The sequence below is a fragment of the Oncorhynchus keta genome, chromosome 28, assembly GCF_023373465.1.
Source record: "Oncorhynchus keta strain PuntledgeMale-10-30-2019 chromosome 28, Oket_V2, whole genome shotgun sequence".
NCBI classification, from domain to species: Eukaryota; Metazoa; Chordata; class Actinopteri; order Salmoniformes; family Salmonidae; genus Oncorhynchus; species Oncorhynchus keta.
The window spans coordinates 33,656,467-33,675,165 of NC_068448.1; the positions used below are offsets into that span (position 1 = coordinate 33,656,467).

An 18,699-nucleotide genomic window follows, 5' to 3' on the forward strand; every position below is an offset into this window, starting at 1 on the left:
ATAGCCTCCAATACCCTACTCAACAAATTGGATGCAGTCTATCACAGTGCAATCCGTTTTGTCACCAAAGCCCCATATACTACCCACCATTGCGACCTGTACGCTCTCGTTGGCTGGCCCTCGCTTCATACTCGTCGCCAAACCCACTGGCTCCATGTCATCTACAAGACCCTGCTAGGTAAAGTCCCCCCTTATCACAGCTCACTGGTCACCATAGCATCTCCCACCTGTAGCACACGCTCCAGCAGGTATATCTCTCTAGTCACCCCCAAAACCAATTTTTTCTTTGGCCGCCTCTCCTTCCAGTTCTGTGCTGCCAATGAAACACTTATCTCCCTCACTGGCTTTAACCACCAACTGTCAGAGCATCTTACAGATTACTGCACCTGTACATAGCCCACCTATAATTTAGCCCAAACAACTACCTCTTTCCCAACTGTATTTAATTTATTTATGTATTATGCTCCTTTGCACCCCATTATTTTTATTTCTACTTTGCACATTCTTCCATTGCAAAACTACCATTCCAGTGTTTTACTTGCTATATTGTATTTACTTTGCCACCATGTCCTTTTTTGCCTTTGCCTCCCTTCTCACCTAATTTGCTCACATTGTATATAAACTTGTTAATACTGTATTATTGACTGTATGTTTGTTTTACTCCATGTGTAACTCTGTGTCGTTGTATCTGTCAAACTGATTTGCTTTATCTTGGCCAGGTCGCAATTGTAAATGAGAACTTGTTCTCAACTTGCCTACCTGGTTAAATAAATGGTGAAATAAATAAATAAAAAACCTGCTCCCCGTTGATGAGAATGGGGAGCAGGTAGTCCACAATGATCTCCTTGGTCTTGATCACGTTGAGGGAGAGGTTGTCACACGGCCAGGTCTCTGACCTCTTCCCTATATGCTGTATCGTCTTTGTTGGTGATCAGGCCTACCACTGTTGTGTCATCGGCAAACTTAATGATGGTGTTGGAGTTGTGCCTGGTCGTGCAGTCATAAGTGAACAGGGAGTACAGGAGGGGACTGAGCACGCACCCCTGAGGGGCCCCTGTGTTAAGAATCACCGTGGTGGATGTGTTGTTACCTACCCTTACCACCTGGGGGCGGTCCATCAGGAAGTCCAGGATCCAGTTGTAGAGGGAGGTGTTTAGTCCCATGGCCTTTAGCTTAGTGATGAGCTTTGAGGGCACTTTGTGTTGAACGCTGAGCTATAGTCAATGAACAGCATTCTCATGTAGGTGTTCCTCTTATCCAGGTGGGAGAGGACACAATCTCTATTGCACTGCCATCTGTGGATCCGTTTTGGGTCGGTATGCGAATTGGAGAGGGTCCAGGGTATCTGGGATGATTGTGTTTATGTGAGCCATGACCAGCCTTTCAAAGCATTTCATGGCTACAGACATGAGTGCTAGAAGGCAATATTCATTTTGACAGATTACTTTTTTGGCACAGGAACTGTGGCGGTCTGCTTGAATCATGTACGTATGTATGTATGTATGTATGTATGTATGTATGTATGTACAGTGCCTTGCGAAAGTATTCGGCCCCCTTGAACTTTGCGACCTTTTGCCACATTTCAGGCTTCAAACATAAAGATATAAAACTGTATTTTTTTGTGAAGAATCAACAAGTGGGACACAATCATGAAGTGGAACGACATTTATTGGATATTTCAAACTTTTTTAACAAATCAAAAACTGAAAAATTGGGCGTGCAAAATTATTCAGCCCCTTTACTTCCAGTGCAGCAAACTCTCTCCAGAAGTTCAGTGAGGATCTCGGAATGATCCAATGTTGACCTAAATGACTAATGATAAATACAATCCACCTGTGTGTAATCAAGTATCCGTATAAATGCACCTGCACTGTGATAGTCTCAGAGGTCCGTTAACAGCGCAGAGAGCATCAGGAAGAACAAGGAACACACCAGGCAGGCCCGAGATACTGTTGGTTATGTAGTGTATCATGTAGTGTATCAAATAACCAACAACCAATTTCACAATGACTTTACATCATTTTGTTTCAAGCGGTTTAATCCACCCAAACCTAGTCATGCTGCCACATCTTTTTCAGAAAACATCAAACAACCAATATTTACTTCAGTCTGGTTTTAGACCCCATCATAGCACTAAGACTGCACTCAAGAAGGTGGTAAATGTTGTTTTAATGGCGTCAGACCAAGGCTCTGCATCTGTGCTCGTGCTCCTAGACCTTAGTGCTGCTTTTGACCCAAAGCAATCACCACATTCTTTTGGAGAGATTAGAAACTCGAACTGGTCGACACAGACAAGTTCTTGCCTGGTTTAGATCTGTTAGGAAGATATAATTTAGTCTCTGTGGATAGTTTGTCCTCTAAATCAATTGTACGTTTCGGTGTTCCTCAAGGTTGTTTTAGGAACACTTTTGTTTTCACTACATATTCTACCTCTTGGCGATGTCATTTGGAAACACAATGTCAACTTTCACTGCTATGTGGATGACACACAGCTCTACATTTCGATGAAACCCCAAAATTGACTACCCTGGAAGCCTGTGTTTCAGACATAAGGAAGTGGATGACGGCAAATGTTTTACTTTTAAAGTCGGCCAAAACAGAGATGCTAGTTATAGGTCCCAAGAAACAAAGAGTTCTGCTGTCTGGATGGTTGACAGTCGTCTCAAGAGTGTGAAGGACCTCGGCGTTACTCTGGACCCCGATCTCTCTTTTGACGAACAAGAATATTTGAAGGACAGCTTTTTTCCATCTTCATAACATTGCAAAAAATCGTAACCTTTTTATCCAAAAATGATGCAAAAAAATGAATCCATGCCTTTGTCACTTCTAGATTAGGCTGTCATGCTCTACTCTCCGGCTATCCGGATAAAGTACTAAATAAACTTCAGTTAGTGCTAAACACTGCTGCTAGAATCCAGACTAGAATCCCAACATTGTATCATATTACTTCAGTGCTAGCCTCCCTACACTGGCTTCATATTAAGGCTAGGGCTGATTTCAAGGTTTTACTGCTAACCTACAAAGCATTATATGGGCTTTCTCCTACCGATCGCTCTGATTTGGTTCTGCCGTACAAATCTACACGTACGCTATGGTTACAAGATGCAGGCCCTCGAATTTCTAAGCAAACAGCTGGAGGCAGGGCTTTCTCCTATAGAGCTCAATTTTTATGAAATGGTCTGCCTATCCATGTGAGAGACGCAGACTCTGTCTCATCTTTTAAGTCATTACTGAAGACTCATCTCTTCAGTAGGTCCTATGATTGAGTGTAGGTTGGCCCAGGAGTGCGAAGGTGAACGGCAAGGCACTGGAGCGACGAACCACCCTGGCTGTCTCTGCCTGGCAGGCTCCACTGGGATTCTCTGCCTCTGACCCTACTATGGAGGCTGAGTCACTGGCTTACTAGTGCTCTTCCATGTCGTCCCTAGGAGGGGTGCGTCACTTGAGTAGGTTGAGTCACAGACATGATCTTCCTGTCCGGTTTTGCACCCCCTCAGGCTTGTTTCTGTGGAGGAGATCTTAGTGGGCTATACTTAGCCTTGTCTCAGGGTAGTAAATTGGTGGTTTGTTGATATCCCTCTAGTGGTGTGGGGGCTGTGCTTTGGCAAAGTGAGAGGGATTATATCCTGCCTGGTTGGCCCTGTCCTGGCGTATTGTCGGATGGGGCCACAGTGTCCCCTGACCCACCCGTCTCAGTCTCTATGTGCAATAGTCTATGTGCTGCTCCAGTTTCAACTGTTCTGCTTGTGGCTAGGGAACCCTGACCTATTCACCGAACGTGCTACCTTGTCCCGGAACTGCGGTTTTTCGACTCTCTTTACCACACCGCCTGTCTCAACCCCTAAATGCTCATCAATGAAATACCAACTGACATTTACTCCTGAGGTACTGACCTGTTGCACCCTCTACAACCACAGATTATGAACGTTTTAATATCTTGAAGAACAAGCTGGCCTTAAATGGCCATGTACTCTTATCTCCACCAGGCACAGCCAGAAGAGGACTGGCCACCCGTCAGAGCCGGTTTCCTCTAGGTTTCTTTGTAGGCCTTTCTAGGGAGTTTCTCCTAGCCACTGTGCATCTACATCTGTATTGTTTGGGGTTTTAGGCTGGGTTTCTCTATAGCGCTTTGTGACATCTGCTGATGTAAAAAGGGCTTTATAAATACATTTGATTGATTGACATTTGAATGTGGGTGACAGTGACAGGGGGCTGGGTAAAAGGTGGGTTGGGGACGGTCTCGGTCTCTGCTCCACTGTGTGACTGGCTACATAGCGGTGCCTGCGAGTGTGCGCCAGGCTGTAAACTCATTAACACCCACAGGACCACAGGGGACAGAGGGCTACAGGGCAATTGACTTGTACAGACTGCAGACACATCATTTAACCCACCCTTTAAAAACTGTCCACTCTATATGCCCCCAAGAGACATGAGTAGGCTTCCATTTGACTCTTTACAGCAGAAACCTCATTAACAACAGAATTCTGACACGTTGCAATGTACCAGTTTTTCTAATGGCTAACAGTAAGCTTTATCGTTAATATTCACTGCAATGTCTGTGTTAGTGTATTGAGTAGATGTTGAGTGTGTGTGTGTAGAGGTTTGTGTGAGTGTACTCTGTGTGCACACGCAAAAGCAGCCACAGGTGTGCATACTATGTGACTGAGGTCATGAGGGGTAAAGTGAGAGTGCTCAGCTGTCCACTCAGATCAGTGTGAAAGGAGAGCATACTGGGACGATACTAAATGATACCGTAGTGGGCATAGCAACACACACAAACACGCACACACGCTGTTAGCAACGCAACCTTCAACTGAACTTAACCCATGAACACAAAATGTTGAAAAGACGTTGAAAAGTAGTATTTTGGGGGGGGGGAAAGACGTTGAAAATACATATTTCAAACAATTTCTCACTCCAAAAAACAACCTGGGTTCTCACACCTGAAAGCCTCTTTATTTATTTTCTATACAGTGTATTGCTCCATTTCACAATAGTGCAACGTTTCTCCATACATTTTCTCGATAAATATAACATATAAATAAACGATGCAGGTCACATTGAACAATAATGTGTTAACTAAAAAAGCAGTCACATTGACATTGCATTCAATCCGAGAATTTGGGCAATTCCTTCGTTACATTTGATTCAACTAAATGGAGGCCAAGTTCTTGTGTGGAGATTTCACTCATGGTACATTATGAGCTCACACGAACCCACCGTGTAAAATTTGGCATGGAATGTTATAATGACACCATTTTCTGGTTGTAAATAGGTTTTCTGGTTGTAGAGAAGTCTGGTTAGATACCAGATTACAACCAGCTAAATACGTTTTTTTCTGGTCGCTAAAAAGACCTCTTAAAACAATCTGTATACAACCTGACCATGACGTCACAGAAGACATCACTGCAACCACTTTTGCGATTTGGGGACAAAATACTTCACCATTACTGGGGGAGAGGGGGTTCGGTAAAAACAAAACCAGATCAACAAAATCCTTTGAAAAAAGGAAAATAAATAACTTCTCAGAAGTTTTACATTTGATCACACTGCTCTACATAGCCTATTTATTGAACCTAGCTAACTGTGACGAGTCAAAAACTAAAATTAGGACATGTTGTGGCGGACACAGCTCTTTAACCTCAGGTAAAGTATCAGTATTGAGTATGTAGAAACAGCTTCATTTCCTTTGATGTGTGCCATTTTGTGGAACTTCCAAAGAATGGTATTATCTGATAGACGTGTTCCAGAGTATCGTTAGAGCTTAGAGTTATACTACATGTTGTCACACGTTTACTACGTAAACATTGCTGTGGTAACTTTGGATCCTTTTCAACAATACAGGAAGAGGTATGATGAGGGAAAGTACAAAATGATGAGTAAGTAACACAAAATGAAAGCACCATAAATGTTTCCACATTGACATTGCCACAGCTAGTCTTAAGTATTAAGATTAGTGTTGTGTTAATTTGCCTACACATTACTTGAACCTTCTGCTCTTTAGCCATTTCAAAGCGGTCATGATCGTGATACCACTATGTGTTTATGAATGATAATGATCTATACAATGGATTGGGGTTTCTAATTAGCTAGCGGACAAGCAAGCTTGCATACCATAGCCTTCCATACAACCGTATTGGACATCAGTTGCCATAACTACAAATGACATCGGTTGTGAAATACATGTGGCAGTGACAAGGCTACTTTTGAAAAATATTTCACACTTTCAGTCAAGGTACCAACCGGCAAAATAATAAACACTGCATGAACAAAATAAACCTCTTTCTTTTAACTGTTGTCCTTTACAAATAATAAAAATATTTCAGTTGACCTCTGCCCGTCTTCAAAAAGTGTCTCAGAGTAGGAATGCTGATCTAGGATCAGTTTATCCTTTTAAATCATTATGAATAAGGGGGAACCTAGATCAGCATTCCTACCCTGAGACACTTTATGAATACGGGCCCTGATATCTTCATCAGTTTAAAAAAATCCTTATCAATCATTCACTCTGATATACTCAACGCTCAAACTGAACAACTTCCCACTTCTGACATCCTCTCGGACACACTTCCATCAATGATATGCACGACGTTAACACAACGAAGTAAAAATAATACGCCACTCGAGTCGTAGCAGTGGTCCATTTGCTTTTCACAAAGCATCTTTGAAATTGTCGGAATATATTAGCTATATATATATATATATATTTTACATTTAATAAATAATTCAACATCATATTATCTGTTCTTATATATTTTTTAAACAAATTAAACAAATGTATAGTTTAGAGTAACGATAGATCTCGAATCAATAGCTACATTCTTTTTTTTCTTCTTCTCCAGCTGGTTGGTTGAAGTTTTCCTTAGGTACAGATCTAGGATCAGCTTCCCCTCCTCAATACTAACCTTAACCATTTAAGGGGAAATGCTGGAAAATGTCTAGGGGCAACACTCTATTACACAAGGCTCGTCCGTAGGGTAGGACGGTAAACAACATTGCCCGTTAATGCCACCTAGTGTGACACATACAGCTGCACTACTCATTTTTATTCCTGCCTGCCAGGACACAATGTCAGTAAACATGCATGGCAGAACCAGAACCATAGCTACATTCCTAAGTTAAAATCGGTTCAGAGACAGTATTGGATTGCAAATGGTGTTTTTTTTCCCAACCTATTTATCTGAGGAAAACTCTCCTGTGTTCTTCAATAGACTAGAAGCTGGTATCTTTACGGTAATACAGTGAGACTTCAGGGAAAGAGACCAGATCCAGCAGCCCCCTCTGTGCGTTTCTCTCTCCATCTTTCACTCTTCCTCACTCGCTCTTCCCATCACCTCTTCTTCCCTCCCAGTTTCTCAAGCCCTTCTCTCCACTCTCCCTCAAACTGCACCCCTCCCACTCTCTCTCAAGCCATTTTCTCCACTCTCCCTCTCGCTACCTGATTCAAGTATATGCATTCTCTCACTCCCTCCTCTTCACACAGAGCAGTTGCGTCTCTTGCTGGGGCCTGGCTGTGCGGTGGCAACCAAGGCCGAGGTTGAGGCTGAGGTCAGCCAGAGCTTAGCCCCGTGTCAAAGGCTGGTGGAGGACACAGAGAGTGTGGGCGACGAAGGCGGCGGGAAGTTGAGCAGCTCTAGGACGGCCACCCCCACACTGCTGCGCCGCGTGAACATGCAGGAGGCCGCCACCCACTTGTTGCTGCGCGGGTTGTACTTTTCAATGGAGTTGAGGCTGGAGCTGCCGTCGTTGCCGCCCACCGCGTACAGCCAGCCATCCATAGCCACCAGGTCGTGGGTACTCCTGCGGGAGGACAGGACAACGTGCAGACTCAGTAGTAGCTCAGGCACACCACAAAGACTAACAGCTAAAAGCAGCGGGTGTGTTAGCGATCACCTGCTGGGTGTCGACAAACAGTGATCCAACATGTAGAATTGTTCTGTGGTCAGAGGTGATAGGGTGGCAACCTGCTTTTTCCCCATTGGTTGCATTGCAACAGGCAAGCTCAATCAAGCACAGTGTTTCAAATGAACTCAGATAGTATTTTAACCCAGTTGGTGGCCATTCATTAACATTAAATGATCAATTAACTACTAGGCAGAAAAGAAAACCAAAACGACTTCCCTGACTAGCCTGTTGCTAAAGACTGAGCTCACTGCAGTGTAAATGGAGGCCTGGGGCATATTCATTAGTGCACAACGCAACAAAATGTTTTGTAACGGAAAGCGAAAAAAGGTGTTTCTTCTGTACAAACTAAGGTAGGTTTGCCTACCCTCCTTTGCTTCCATTTGTTTCCTATTGAATATGACTCTGCTGAGACCAGATCAGGCTCTAGATAAATATGAGCCATTCTACTGATTACAGCAAAGGTTTATTTATAGTCCCGGGAGCATCCACTGTTGTCAGGTTCCCTGCTCAAATCTCCCATTGTGTGCATGTTTGTGTGTGAGTGAGAAACTAATTTAATTTGAATCTTCATGTCCTGGTCTCTGAGGCCCATTGTGTATGCCGGTTCCTCCAGAAACTCAGATACTTTGCTGAGCAAGGGCTGGAATGAAGGAATGAAAACCTGAAACCAGCCATTTATGAGGAGCGAGAAGGCTCTATGCATGCATTGACTATGCAGTTAGTTATAGCTACAGGTGATTGGTAGTAATTGTGACGTGTCTGGCGGTGCCCACCTGCGGATGTTCATGGGCGCCACGCCCTCCCAGGCATTGGTCTTGGGATTGAATCGCTCCACCGAGTTTAGGCAGCTGGTGCCATCGTTGCCCCCGGCGACATAGAGCATGCCCTCCAGCACGGCCACCCCGGCACTGCTGCGTCGACTCAGCATATTGGCGATGGCTGTCCATGCGTTACTCTGTTCCGAACCAATCAGAGGGTTGTTGGTCAGTTTTGAGCAACTTATCAGTGCTGGTTGAGGTTGAACTCAAAACTTAGTCCAGGAAACTGGCCCAATGTCTTAATGTGCATATTGATAGAGATCTGTCTGTTTGTTTGTTTATTACCTGTGGTTCATATTTTTCCACTGTTGCTAGGTGTGAGGAGCTATCATATCCTCCTACTGCATACAGACTGCCATCTAGAGAAAGAGAGAGGGGGGAGCGAAAAAGAGCGCCAAAGAGTGAGAGTGCTGTGACAATAAGCTCAAAACTCTAGCTCAGAGTAGTCAGCTCGCAAATATAAAATATGTTTGATGTGGCCCATATTTACTAGGAAGCGAGTAGTAGGCCAGGGATGGCCATATTTGATGGGGGTGGGGGCCACAAAAAATGTGAACTCATCATGAGGGGCCGCAGTGGCTCGTGGGTCTGCGTACCCACATCCATACCCATACATGCAGTCAGACCCGGCCCTAGCCCTTTGGGGCCCCTAAGCGAAATTTAGTTGGAGGGCCCTCCCCACTTCGTGAGCAAAACATTTTAGCGGTCCCCTCCAGACAGCAAAGAGATGTTTAAGAGATCATTTCCTACAATTCTATTCATTTTGCCATGGGGCGGAGACAAATGTTTGCAGTTTTTAACATGACATCTTTTGATCAATAGGGGGGCCCCCGGTCAGTAATTCGACCATGATTACTACAAGTTAAGCAGAAAGTTTAGATAGCCAGCTAAAAATGTTCGCTGAAATGGGCTAAATGAATGACTGTCAGTTATTGACATAACACAAGAACTGCTGATGCACAAGCACATTTTAAAATTGCACCATGTATATTCCATTGATGTCTAATATTAAAGAAGTCTCAAGATATTGCTCGTCTGAGGTAGAGAACCTTATGATAAGTTGTCGCCCACACTATCTACCAAAAGACTTCTCATCTGTATTATTCGTAGCCGTCTATTTACCACCAGACCGCTCTCAAACAACTCTATAAGGCTATAAGCAAAAAAGAAAATGCTCTCCCAAAAGTGGCGCTCCGAGTGGCCGGGGACTTTAATGCAGGCAAACTTAAATCAGTTTAACCAAATTTTTACCAGCATGTCACATGTGCAATAAGGGGGAAGAAATCCTAGACCACCTTTACTCCACACACAGAAATTTCTCTCCCCCGCCCTCCATTTGGCAAATCTGACCACAATTCTATCCTCCTGATTCCTGCTTACAAACAAAAACTAAAGCAGGAAATACCAGTGACTCACTCAATACCGAAGTGGTCAGATGATGCTGATGCTACACTACAAGACTGTTTTGCTAGCACAGACTGGAATATGTTCCGGGATTCAGCCAATGGCATTAAGGAATACACCAACTCAGTCATTGGCTTCATCAATAAGTGCATCGATGATGTCGTCCCCACAGTGGCTGTACGTACATATCCCAACCAGAAGCCATGAATTACAGGCAACATCCACATCGAGCTAAAGGCTAGAGCTGCCACTTTCAAGGAGCGGGAGACTAATCCGGACGCTTATAAGAAATCCCGCTATGCCCTCAGACAAACCATCAAACAAGCAAAGCGTCAATACACGATTAAGATTGAATCTTACTACACCGGCTCTGACGCTCGTCGGATGTGACAGGGCTTGAAAACTATTACGGACTACAAAGGGAAACCCAGACGCGAGCTGCCCAGTGAAGCGAGCCTAGCAGAGGAGCTAAATGCCTTTTATGCTCGCTTCAAGGCAAGCAACACCGAAGCATGCATGAGAGCACCAGCTGTTCTGGATGACTGTGTGATAACGCTCTCGGTAGCCGATGTGAACAAAACCTTTAACTTCTTATGGCTTGGGGGCAGTATTTCGACGTCTGGATGAGAAGCGTGCCCAAAGTAAACTGCCTGTTACTCAGGCCCAAAAGCTGGGATATGCATATAATTGGTAGATTTGGATAGAAATCACTCTCAAGTTTCCAAACCTGTTAAATTAATGTCTGTGAGTATAACAGAACTGATATGGTAGGCGAAAACCTGAGGAAAATCCATCCAGGAAGTGGGATTCTTTTGATGTGGGTATTTTCAATTGAATGCCTATAGAGTATCTAATGGGTTAGGACCCAGATTGCAGTTCCTTTGGCTTCCACTAGATGGCAACAGTCTTAAAACATTGTTTCAGGCTTGTTTTCTGAAAAATGAAGAAGAATGAGACCTTTGTCAGTGGACTGAGGAAGAATGCAGAGCTGGTTTGTGCCCCTGACCGGGTGCGCCCCCTTCGTTGTTTTTCCTTTCTATTGTATACGCTATTGTCCAGTTGAAATATTATTGATTATTTAGACAATTGACAACCTGAGTATTAAATACAAACATCGTTTGACATGTTGACGGACTTTACCGATACTATAAGGATGTATTTGTCTGCATATTTTGAAAAGCCTTTGAGCCAGTGGATTACTGAACAAAATGCGCCAACAAAAACAGAGTTTTGGGATATAAAGAGGGACTTTATCGAACAAAACAAGCATTTATTGTGTAGCTGGGACTCTTGTGACTGCAACCATATGAAGATCTTCAAAGGTAAGTGATTAATTTTATCGCTATTTCTGAATTGTGTCATTCCTTTACTTGGATGTAAAATGTTTGTATGCTTTTGTAAGCAGGGCGCCGTCCTCAGATAATCGCATGGTATGCTTTCGCCGTAGAGCCTTTTTGAAATCTGACAAAGCGGCTGGATTAACAATAAATTCATCTTTAAGCATAACACTTGTATATTTTATGAATGTTTATTATGACTATTTTTGAATTTGGCGCTCTGCAATTTCACCAGATGTTGTCGAGATGGGTCGCTAGCAGAACGCCTGCGCCAGAAAAGTTAAACAGGTCAACATTCACAAAGCCGCTGGGCCAGACGGATTACCAGGATGTGTACCCAAAGCATCCTTGGACAAACTGTCAAGTGTCTTCACTGACAATTTTAACCTCTCTCTGACAGAGTCTGTAATACCTACGTTTCAAGCAGACCAACAAGGTCCCTGTGCCAAGGTAACCTGCCTAAATGATTACGGCCCCGTGGGACTCACTTCGGTAGCCATGAAGTGCTTTGAAAGGCTGGTCATGGCTCACATCAACAGCATCCTCCCGGACACCCTAGACCAACTCCAATTTGCATACCACCCCATCAAATCCACAGATGATCTTAATCACACTCCACACTGCCCTCTCCCACCTGGACAAAACACTGATGTGAGAATGCTATTCATCGACAACAGCTCAGTGTTCAACACCATAGTGCCCTCAAAGCTCATCGCTAAGCTAAGGACCCTTGGACTAAACACCTCCCTCTGCAACTGGATTTCCTGACGGCCACCCCCAGGTGGTAAGAGTAGGCAACAATACGTCTCCCACGCTGATCCTTAACACGGGGGCTCCTCAGGAGTGTGTACTTAGTCCCCTCCTGTATTCCCTGTTCACCCACGACTGTGTGGCCAAACACGACGACAACACCATCATTAGGTTTCCTGACGACACAACAGTGGTAGACCTGATTACCGGCAACGATGAGACGGCTTATAGGGAGGTGGTCAGAGAACTGGCAGTGTGGTGCCAGGACAACAACCTCTCCCTCAATGTGAGCAAGACAAAGGAGCTGATCGTGGACTACAGGAGAAGGTGTGCCGAACAGGCCCCCATTAACATCGACGGGGCTGTAGTGGAGCGGGTCGAGAGGTTCAGGTTCCTTGGTGTCCACATAACCAACGAACTATCATGGTTCAAACATACCAAGAAAGTTGTGAAGAGGGCACAACAAAACCTTTTCCCCCTCAGGAGACTGAAAAGGGGCGGCAGCATAGCCTAGTGGTTAGAGCGTTGGACTAGTAACCGGAAGGTTGCGAGTTCAAACCCCCGAGCTGTCGTTCTGCCCCTGAACAGGCAGTTAACCCACTGTTCCCAGGCCGTCATTGAAAATAAGAATGTGTTCTTAACTGACTTGCCTGGTTAAATAAAGGTAAAATTAAAAAATTAAAATTAAAGATTTGGCATGGGCCCCCAGATCCTCAAAAGGTTCTACAGCTGCACCAACGAGAGCATCCTGACCGGTTGCATCACCGCCTGGTATGGCAACTGCTCGGCAACTTACCGTAAGGCGCTACAGAGGGTACGAACAGCCCAGTACATCACTGGGGCCAAGCTTCCTGCCATACAGGACCTATATAATTGGCTGTGTCAGAGGAAAGTACATAAAATTGTCAGACACTCCAGTCACCCAAGTTATAGACCGTTTTCTCTGCTTGCGCACGGCAAGCAGTAACGGAGCGCCAAGTCTCTCACCAAAAGGCTCCTCAACAGCTTCTACCACCAAGCAATTAGACTGCTGAACAATTCATAAAAATCGCCACCGGACAATTTACATTGACCCCCCCTCTTGTACACTGCTGCTACTCGCCGTTTGTTTGTTACCTATGCATAGTCACTTCGCCCGCACCTACATACAGATTACCTCAACTAGCCTGTACCCATGAACACTTATTTTAGCCTACTTGGTAAATATTTTCTTGTTCTTGAACTGCACTGTTGGTTAAGGGCTTGCAAATAAGCATTTCACAAGTCTACACTTGTTGTATTCGGCGCATATGGCAAATAAAGTTTGATTTGATTTTGATTTGATTATTCTAACTGTCAATAGTAAATTGAGACCCCGACTGAGTTCTCCCCCAAAAAATTATCAGCGGCCCTACAAAAGAGGGACGGCACACCAGTTCCCCATCCCTGCTCTAGGCTAACATTCAGTAAGTATATCCTTTCTCAATAGATTACATAATCACACAAGAGGTGGACAACACTTGCTCACCTAGAGTGGCCACACGGACGTATCTCCTTCGGGTGCTCATGGCAGCGATGGAGGTCCAGGTACTGGTGAGAGGGTCGTACCGCTCTGCACTGTTGGGGTGGAGAGGGGCATTCATTATATACAAATGTCATCTCAGTATTTGCATCCGTGACGGTCAGAATCTGTTGTGACAAAGCTCAAAAGTACACATGGCTCATAATTATCTATATATTTTTTATGTACCTGTTGAGACAGGAAGCTCCGTCGTAACCACCGGCGGCGTACAGGAGGCCGTGCAACACTGCCACGCCCAAACAGCTCCGTCGCGTCCCCATTGAAACCTCAGGCTGCCAGGAGTTGGTGACAGGGTCGTAGGACTCCACTGTGGCCAAATCTGAGGTGCCGTCATACCTGAGGGAGACCAGAGTATATCAGAAAGAGAAGTGTCACGAAGCCAGGTGTGGGCCAACTTACTGTTGAGAGTTAGAATAATAGAATACACAAGGTGCCCTTTTGAAAATTGGCTGTGCATCAGCAGTCACTCAATTAGCCCATGCCAGCAAAACATGTTTTAGAGTTAGTCTAGCTATCGAAACTTAAACTAGTAAGCATGGTCGAATAACCGACCAGGGTGGGGCCCATTGATTATCAGTCATCCTATTAAAAACAGCTAACATTTGCTCCACCCTATGGCAAAATGTGTAGAATTGCAGGAAATTAGCTGTAAAACGGCACATTTATCTCTCCGCCCCCTGGCAAATTGAGTAGAATTGCATGAAATGAGTTCTGAAATTGCTAAATAGCTTTCTCTTCCCTGTCAAGAGTTGGGCCACTAAAATGTTTTGCTCGCAAGGGTGGGGGCAGGGTATATGGATGTTATATACAGACCCACGAGCCACTGTGGCCCCTCATGATGAGTTCTGTTTTTTGGTGGCCCCACCCCCATCAAAGTTGCCCATCCTCTGTCGCTAGGGTCTGGGCACATATTGACAAAGGGTATCAGAATAGAAGTGCTGATCGAGGATCAGTTTTGCTTTTTCATCATATAGAATAAGATGGAGGGGGGCTGATCCTAGATCAGCACTCCTGGTCTGAGACCCTTTGTGAATAAGGGGCCTAGTTCCGCTTTAGGATTCTTCCTTTAATCTCATCTCAAAAGGAGGGTTTCTTTGTTAAGCAAGTCTTCACAACTGTACTGTGTTAACAGTTACATTCAAGAAACTTTCTTTAAATAAAATACATTTGAATTAATTTATTATCTGTTTATCTATTTGACAGGGTAGATGTGCAGGAGTTTCTCATCTAGCTAATTTCCACCAGTAGCACCTGGATAAAACGTTGCCATTGCAGACAATGAGAGTAGTGCATCAGATACTATTTTGTTCAATCTCTCTTGATTTACAAAGGCATCTGTTTTGTTTCCCTCCCGGGTAGAGAAGACGTGCCTTGGCTTCAAAAGTCGGAATTTGCATAATTACACTTGAGGGGACCGCTAATATTAGTCTTCCAACAGTTTCCTCCTACCACAGTTAACTGTTTATCTTATTATACCAAATGCCAATAATTCAACGTGTTTGCTTGAATGAGAAATTGGATTACAATATACAGTATCTTCCCTAATCCTAGTTTCTCTTTCAGACAGATTGCAAACTTTATAACACTTTACTTAACACCCAGCGTCATAAAATGTTGGGTCACGGTCATAACAGCTGACACATATACTCCAAAACATGCATCCTGTTTGCAATAAGGCACTAAAGTAAAACTGCAAAAAATGTGGCAAAGAAATTAACTTTATATCCTGAATACAAAGTGTTATGTTATAATTGGGGAAAATCTAACAACACATCACTGAGTACCACTATCTATACTTTAAGGCATGGTGGTGGCTGCATCATGTTATGGGAATACTCGTCATCAGGAGTGAGATTTTTGGGATAAAAAGAAAAAGAATAAAGCTAAGAAAAGGCAATATCCTTGAGGAAAGCCTCGTTCAATCTGCTTTCCACCAGACACTGGGAGATTAATTCACCTTCCAGCAGGACAATAACCTAAAACACATACATATACACTGGAGTTGCTTACCAAGATGACATTGAATGCTCCGGAGTGGCCTAGTTACAGTTTTGGCTTAAAATGGCTGCCTAGCAATGTTCAACAACCAACTTAACCTGTTATAATATGGTCATAACACTGTCATGACACATATGTAGACCTTTATTTTATGGCTGGTTATGACACCCACAAAAGGCAAAACATTCCATTACACCATAAACATACTGTTGACACAACATATGTTATATATTTTTTTTTAAGTAAATTGACCATGTTAAATTAGCATTGTGATTGCACACACGTTGATGTCAGACAATCACCTACCCCAATGCTCTGTTGCAGATAACTGGGATGAATGCACAAGCAGATTTCAGAAGGACAAGACACCTTCTTTTTGACTGATGACTGACATAAGGGCATGTACGTGATTGGCCTATCTGGCTTATATGATCATGATGGTCATAATGCTTCTTGACAGTGTCATAAAGTGTATTCTCTACAGGTTATTTAAAATACAATGAAAAAAACATGACCGTAAAGAATTCAATAGAACAAAAACAAAGGATTTAAGAGACAAACTTATACACTAAAACAAACTTCTTGGCAGGAAAAAATGAATTTGAAAAAAAATGTGGGTTTTGACACTTATGTAGGTGTCATAATCAGCCATAAAAATAACACAACATATGTCACAACAGGTAGAAATACATGGGTCATGACAGTGTTATGACCATATGACAGGTTATGACAAGTTATGTCAGCTGTTATGACATTGTTATGATGGTTATGACCATGGCATAACGTGTCAGGACACTGGGAGTCATGTAAAGTGTTAACGTAAACTTAACCGAGCTATCTAGCATAATTAACACGAGTGTACTCTTCCAGTGTTGAGGATGGTTCCATATCGAAGCCATAACTAATGTTGTGCTAGCTAGCACGACATTAGTTATGGCGTCGATGATACCCGAATCCAAACCATATAGAGGTAAAAGAATGGTCTGACGAGGTCATTTATTACCCTCCCACAGCGTACAGCTTGTTGCCAATGGCCGCCACGCCCACACGTGCCCGCCGAGTGGACATGGATGCCACCATGTGCCATCGGTCAGTCCGCGTGTCGTAGGCCTCGCAGTCACCGTGGATAGCAAACAGACTGCCGCCACCTGGGCAAAACACAGACAAAAATAATGTCATCTAAATATCTGAAGCGGCCATTTAAATACACTATATATTAAAAAAAGTATATGGACACCCTTACAAATGTATGGATTCGGCCATTTCAGCCACACCAGTTGCGGACAGGTGTATAAAATCAAGCAAACAGCCATGCAATCTTCATTGGTAGTAGACTGGCCTTACTGAAGAGCTCAGTGACTTTTAACGTGGCACCGTCATAGGATGCCACCTTTCCAACAAGTCAGTTTGTCAAATTTCTGCCGTGCTAGAGCTGCCCCGGTAAACTGTAATTGATGTTATTATGAATTGGAAATGTCTAGAAACAACAACGGCTCAGCCGTGAAGTGGTAGGCCACACAAGCTCATAGAACAGGCCCGCCGAGTGCTGAAGCGTGTAGCCGTGCAAAAATGGTCTGTCCTCTGTTGCATGCAATGTTTGACGAGGTGTCCACATACTTTTGGTCATGTAGTGCATCTATATATATGGGTATTAAAACACAGTGGCCAACATTTGACTTTTTACAGGTTCAATGCCCTAAAACAATACACTAATATTTCTAGACATGTTAAGCGCCAAACTTCTTTAGAATAATTGCTGCATCCAATCTATTTCAAATGTAATGTTTCAAAATGTAATGTCTCATGTATCTGTGAGCAGGTTAGCTTTTAACCAAGGGCCAAACTCAGGATCCCTGTTTCCTAATGGCACTCTACAGATTCAGAAATTAAAGAATGTGTATTTGTTGGGCTTGTATAATATACACATTATAGTATGTATGTATGTATGTATGTATGTATGTATGTATGTATGTATGTAGCCTTCAGAAGGTATTCACACCTCTTGACTTTTTCTACATTTTGTTGTGTTACAGCCGGAATGTATTACATTGAGAATTTGTGTCACTGATCTACACACAATACCCCACAATGTTACCGATTTACACACAATACCCCACAATGTTACCGATTTACACACAATACCCCACAATGTTACCAAGTTACACACAATACTCCACAATGTTACCAATTTTACCCCACAATGTTACTGATTTACACACAATACCCCACAATGTTACCGATTTACACACTACCCCACAATGTTACCGATTTACACACAATACCCCATAATGTTACCGATTTACACACAATACTCCACAATGTTACCAATTTACACACAATACCCCACAATGTTACCGATTTACACACAATACCCCACAATGTTACCGATTTACACACAATACCCCACAATGTTACCGATTTACACACAATACCCCACAATGTTACCAAGTTACACACAATACTCCACAATGTTACCAATTTACACACAATACCCCACAATGTTACCGATTTACACACAATACCCCACAATGTTACTGATTTACACACAATACCCCACAATGTTACTGATTTACACACAATTACCCCATAATGTTTCTGATTTACACACAATACCCCACAATGTTACCGATTTACACACAATACCCCACAATGTTACCGATTTACACACAATACCCCACAATGTTACTGATTTACACACAATACCCCATAATGTCACCGATTTACACACAATACCCCATAATGTTACTGATTTACACACAATACCCCATAATGTCACCGATTTACACACAATACCCCATAATGTCACTGGCCTACACACAATATCCCAGTATGTCACTGGCCTACACACAATATCCCAGTATGTCACTGGCCTACACACAATATCCCAGTATGTCACTGGCCTACACACAATACCCCATAATGTCAC

At 43.4% G+C, this 18,699-nt stretch overlaps 1 protein-coding gene across 6 annotated transcripts in view; it reads right to left on the reverse strand.

The window, feature by feature from the left end:
• Positions 1-4,944: 4,944 nt before the first annotated feature.
• LOC118361075 (kelch-like protein 17) overlaps positions 4,945-18,699 on the reverse strand; it is a 33,693-nt gene continuing 19,938 nt past the window's right edge. For 5 of the 6 annotated variants that reach the window (XM_035740819.2, XM_035740818.2, XM_035740822.2 and 2 more), the window contains 6 exons: positions 16,777-16,921; positions 13,944-14,111; positions 13,722-13,810; positions 9,009-9,082; positions 8,679-8,860; positions 4,945-7,800 (listed from right to left, as the gene is read on the reverse strand). In XM_035740819.2, coding sequence (XP_035596712.1) covers positions 7,572-7,800; positions 8,679-8,860; positions 9,009-9,082; positions 13,722-13,810; positions 13,944-14,111; positions 16,777-16,921 — 887 coding nt within the window. In that variant the 3' untranslated portion in view covers positions 4,945-7,571. The remainder of the gene's footprint in view (positions 7,801-8,678; positions 8,861-9,008; positions 9,083-13,721; positions 13,811-13,943; positions 14,112-16,776; positions 16,922-18,699) is intronic. The other variant, XM_035740820.2, reaches the window with a different exon arrangement.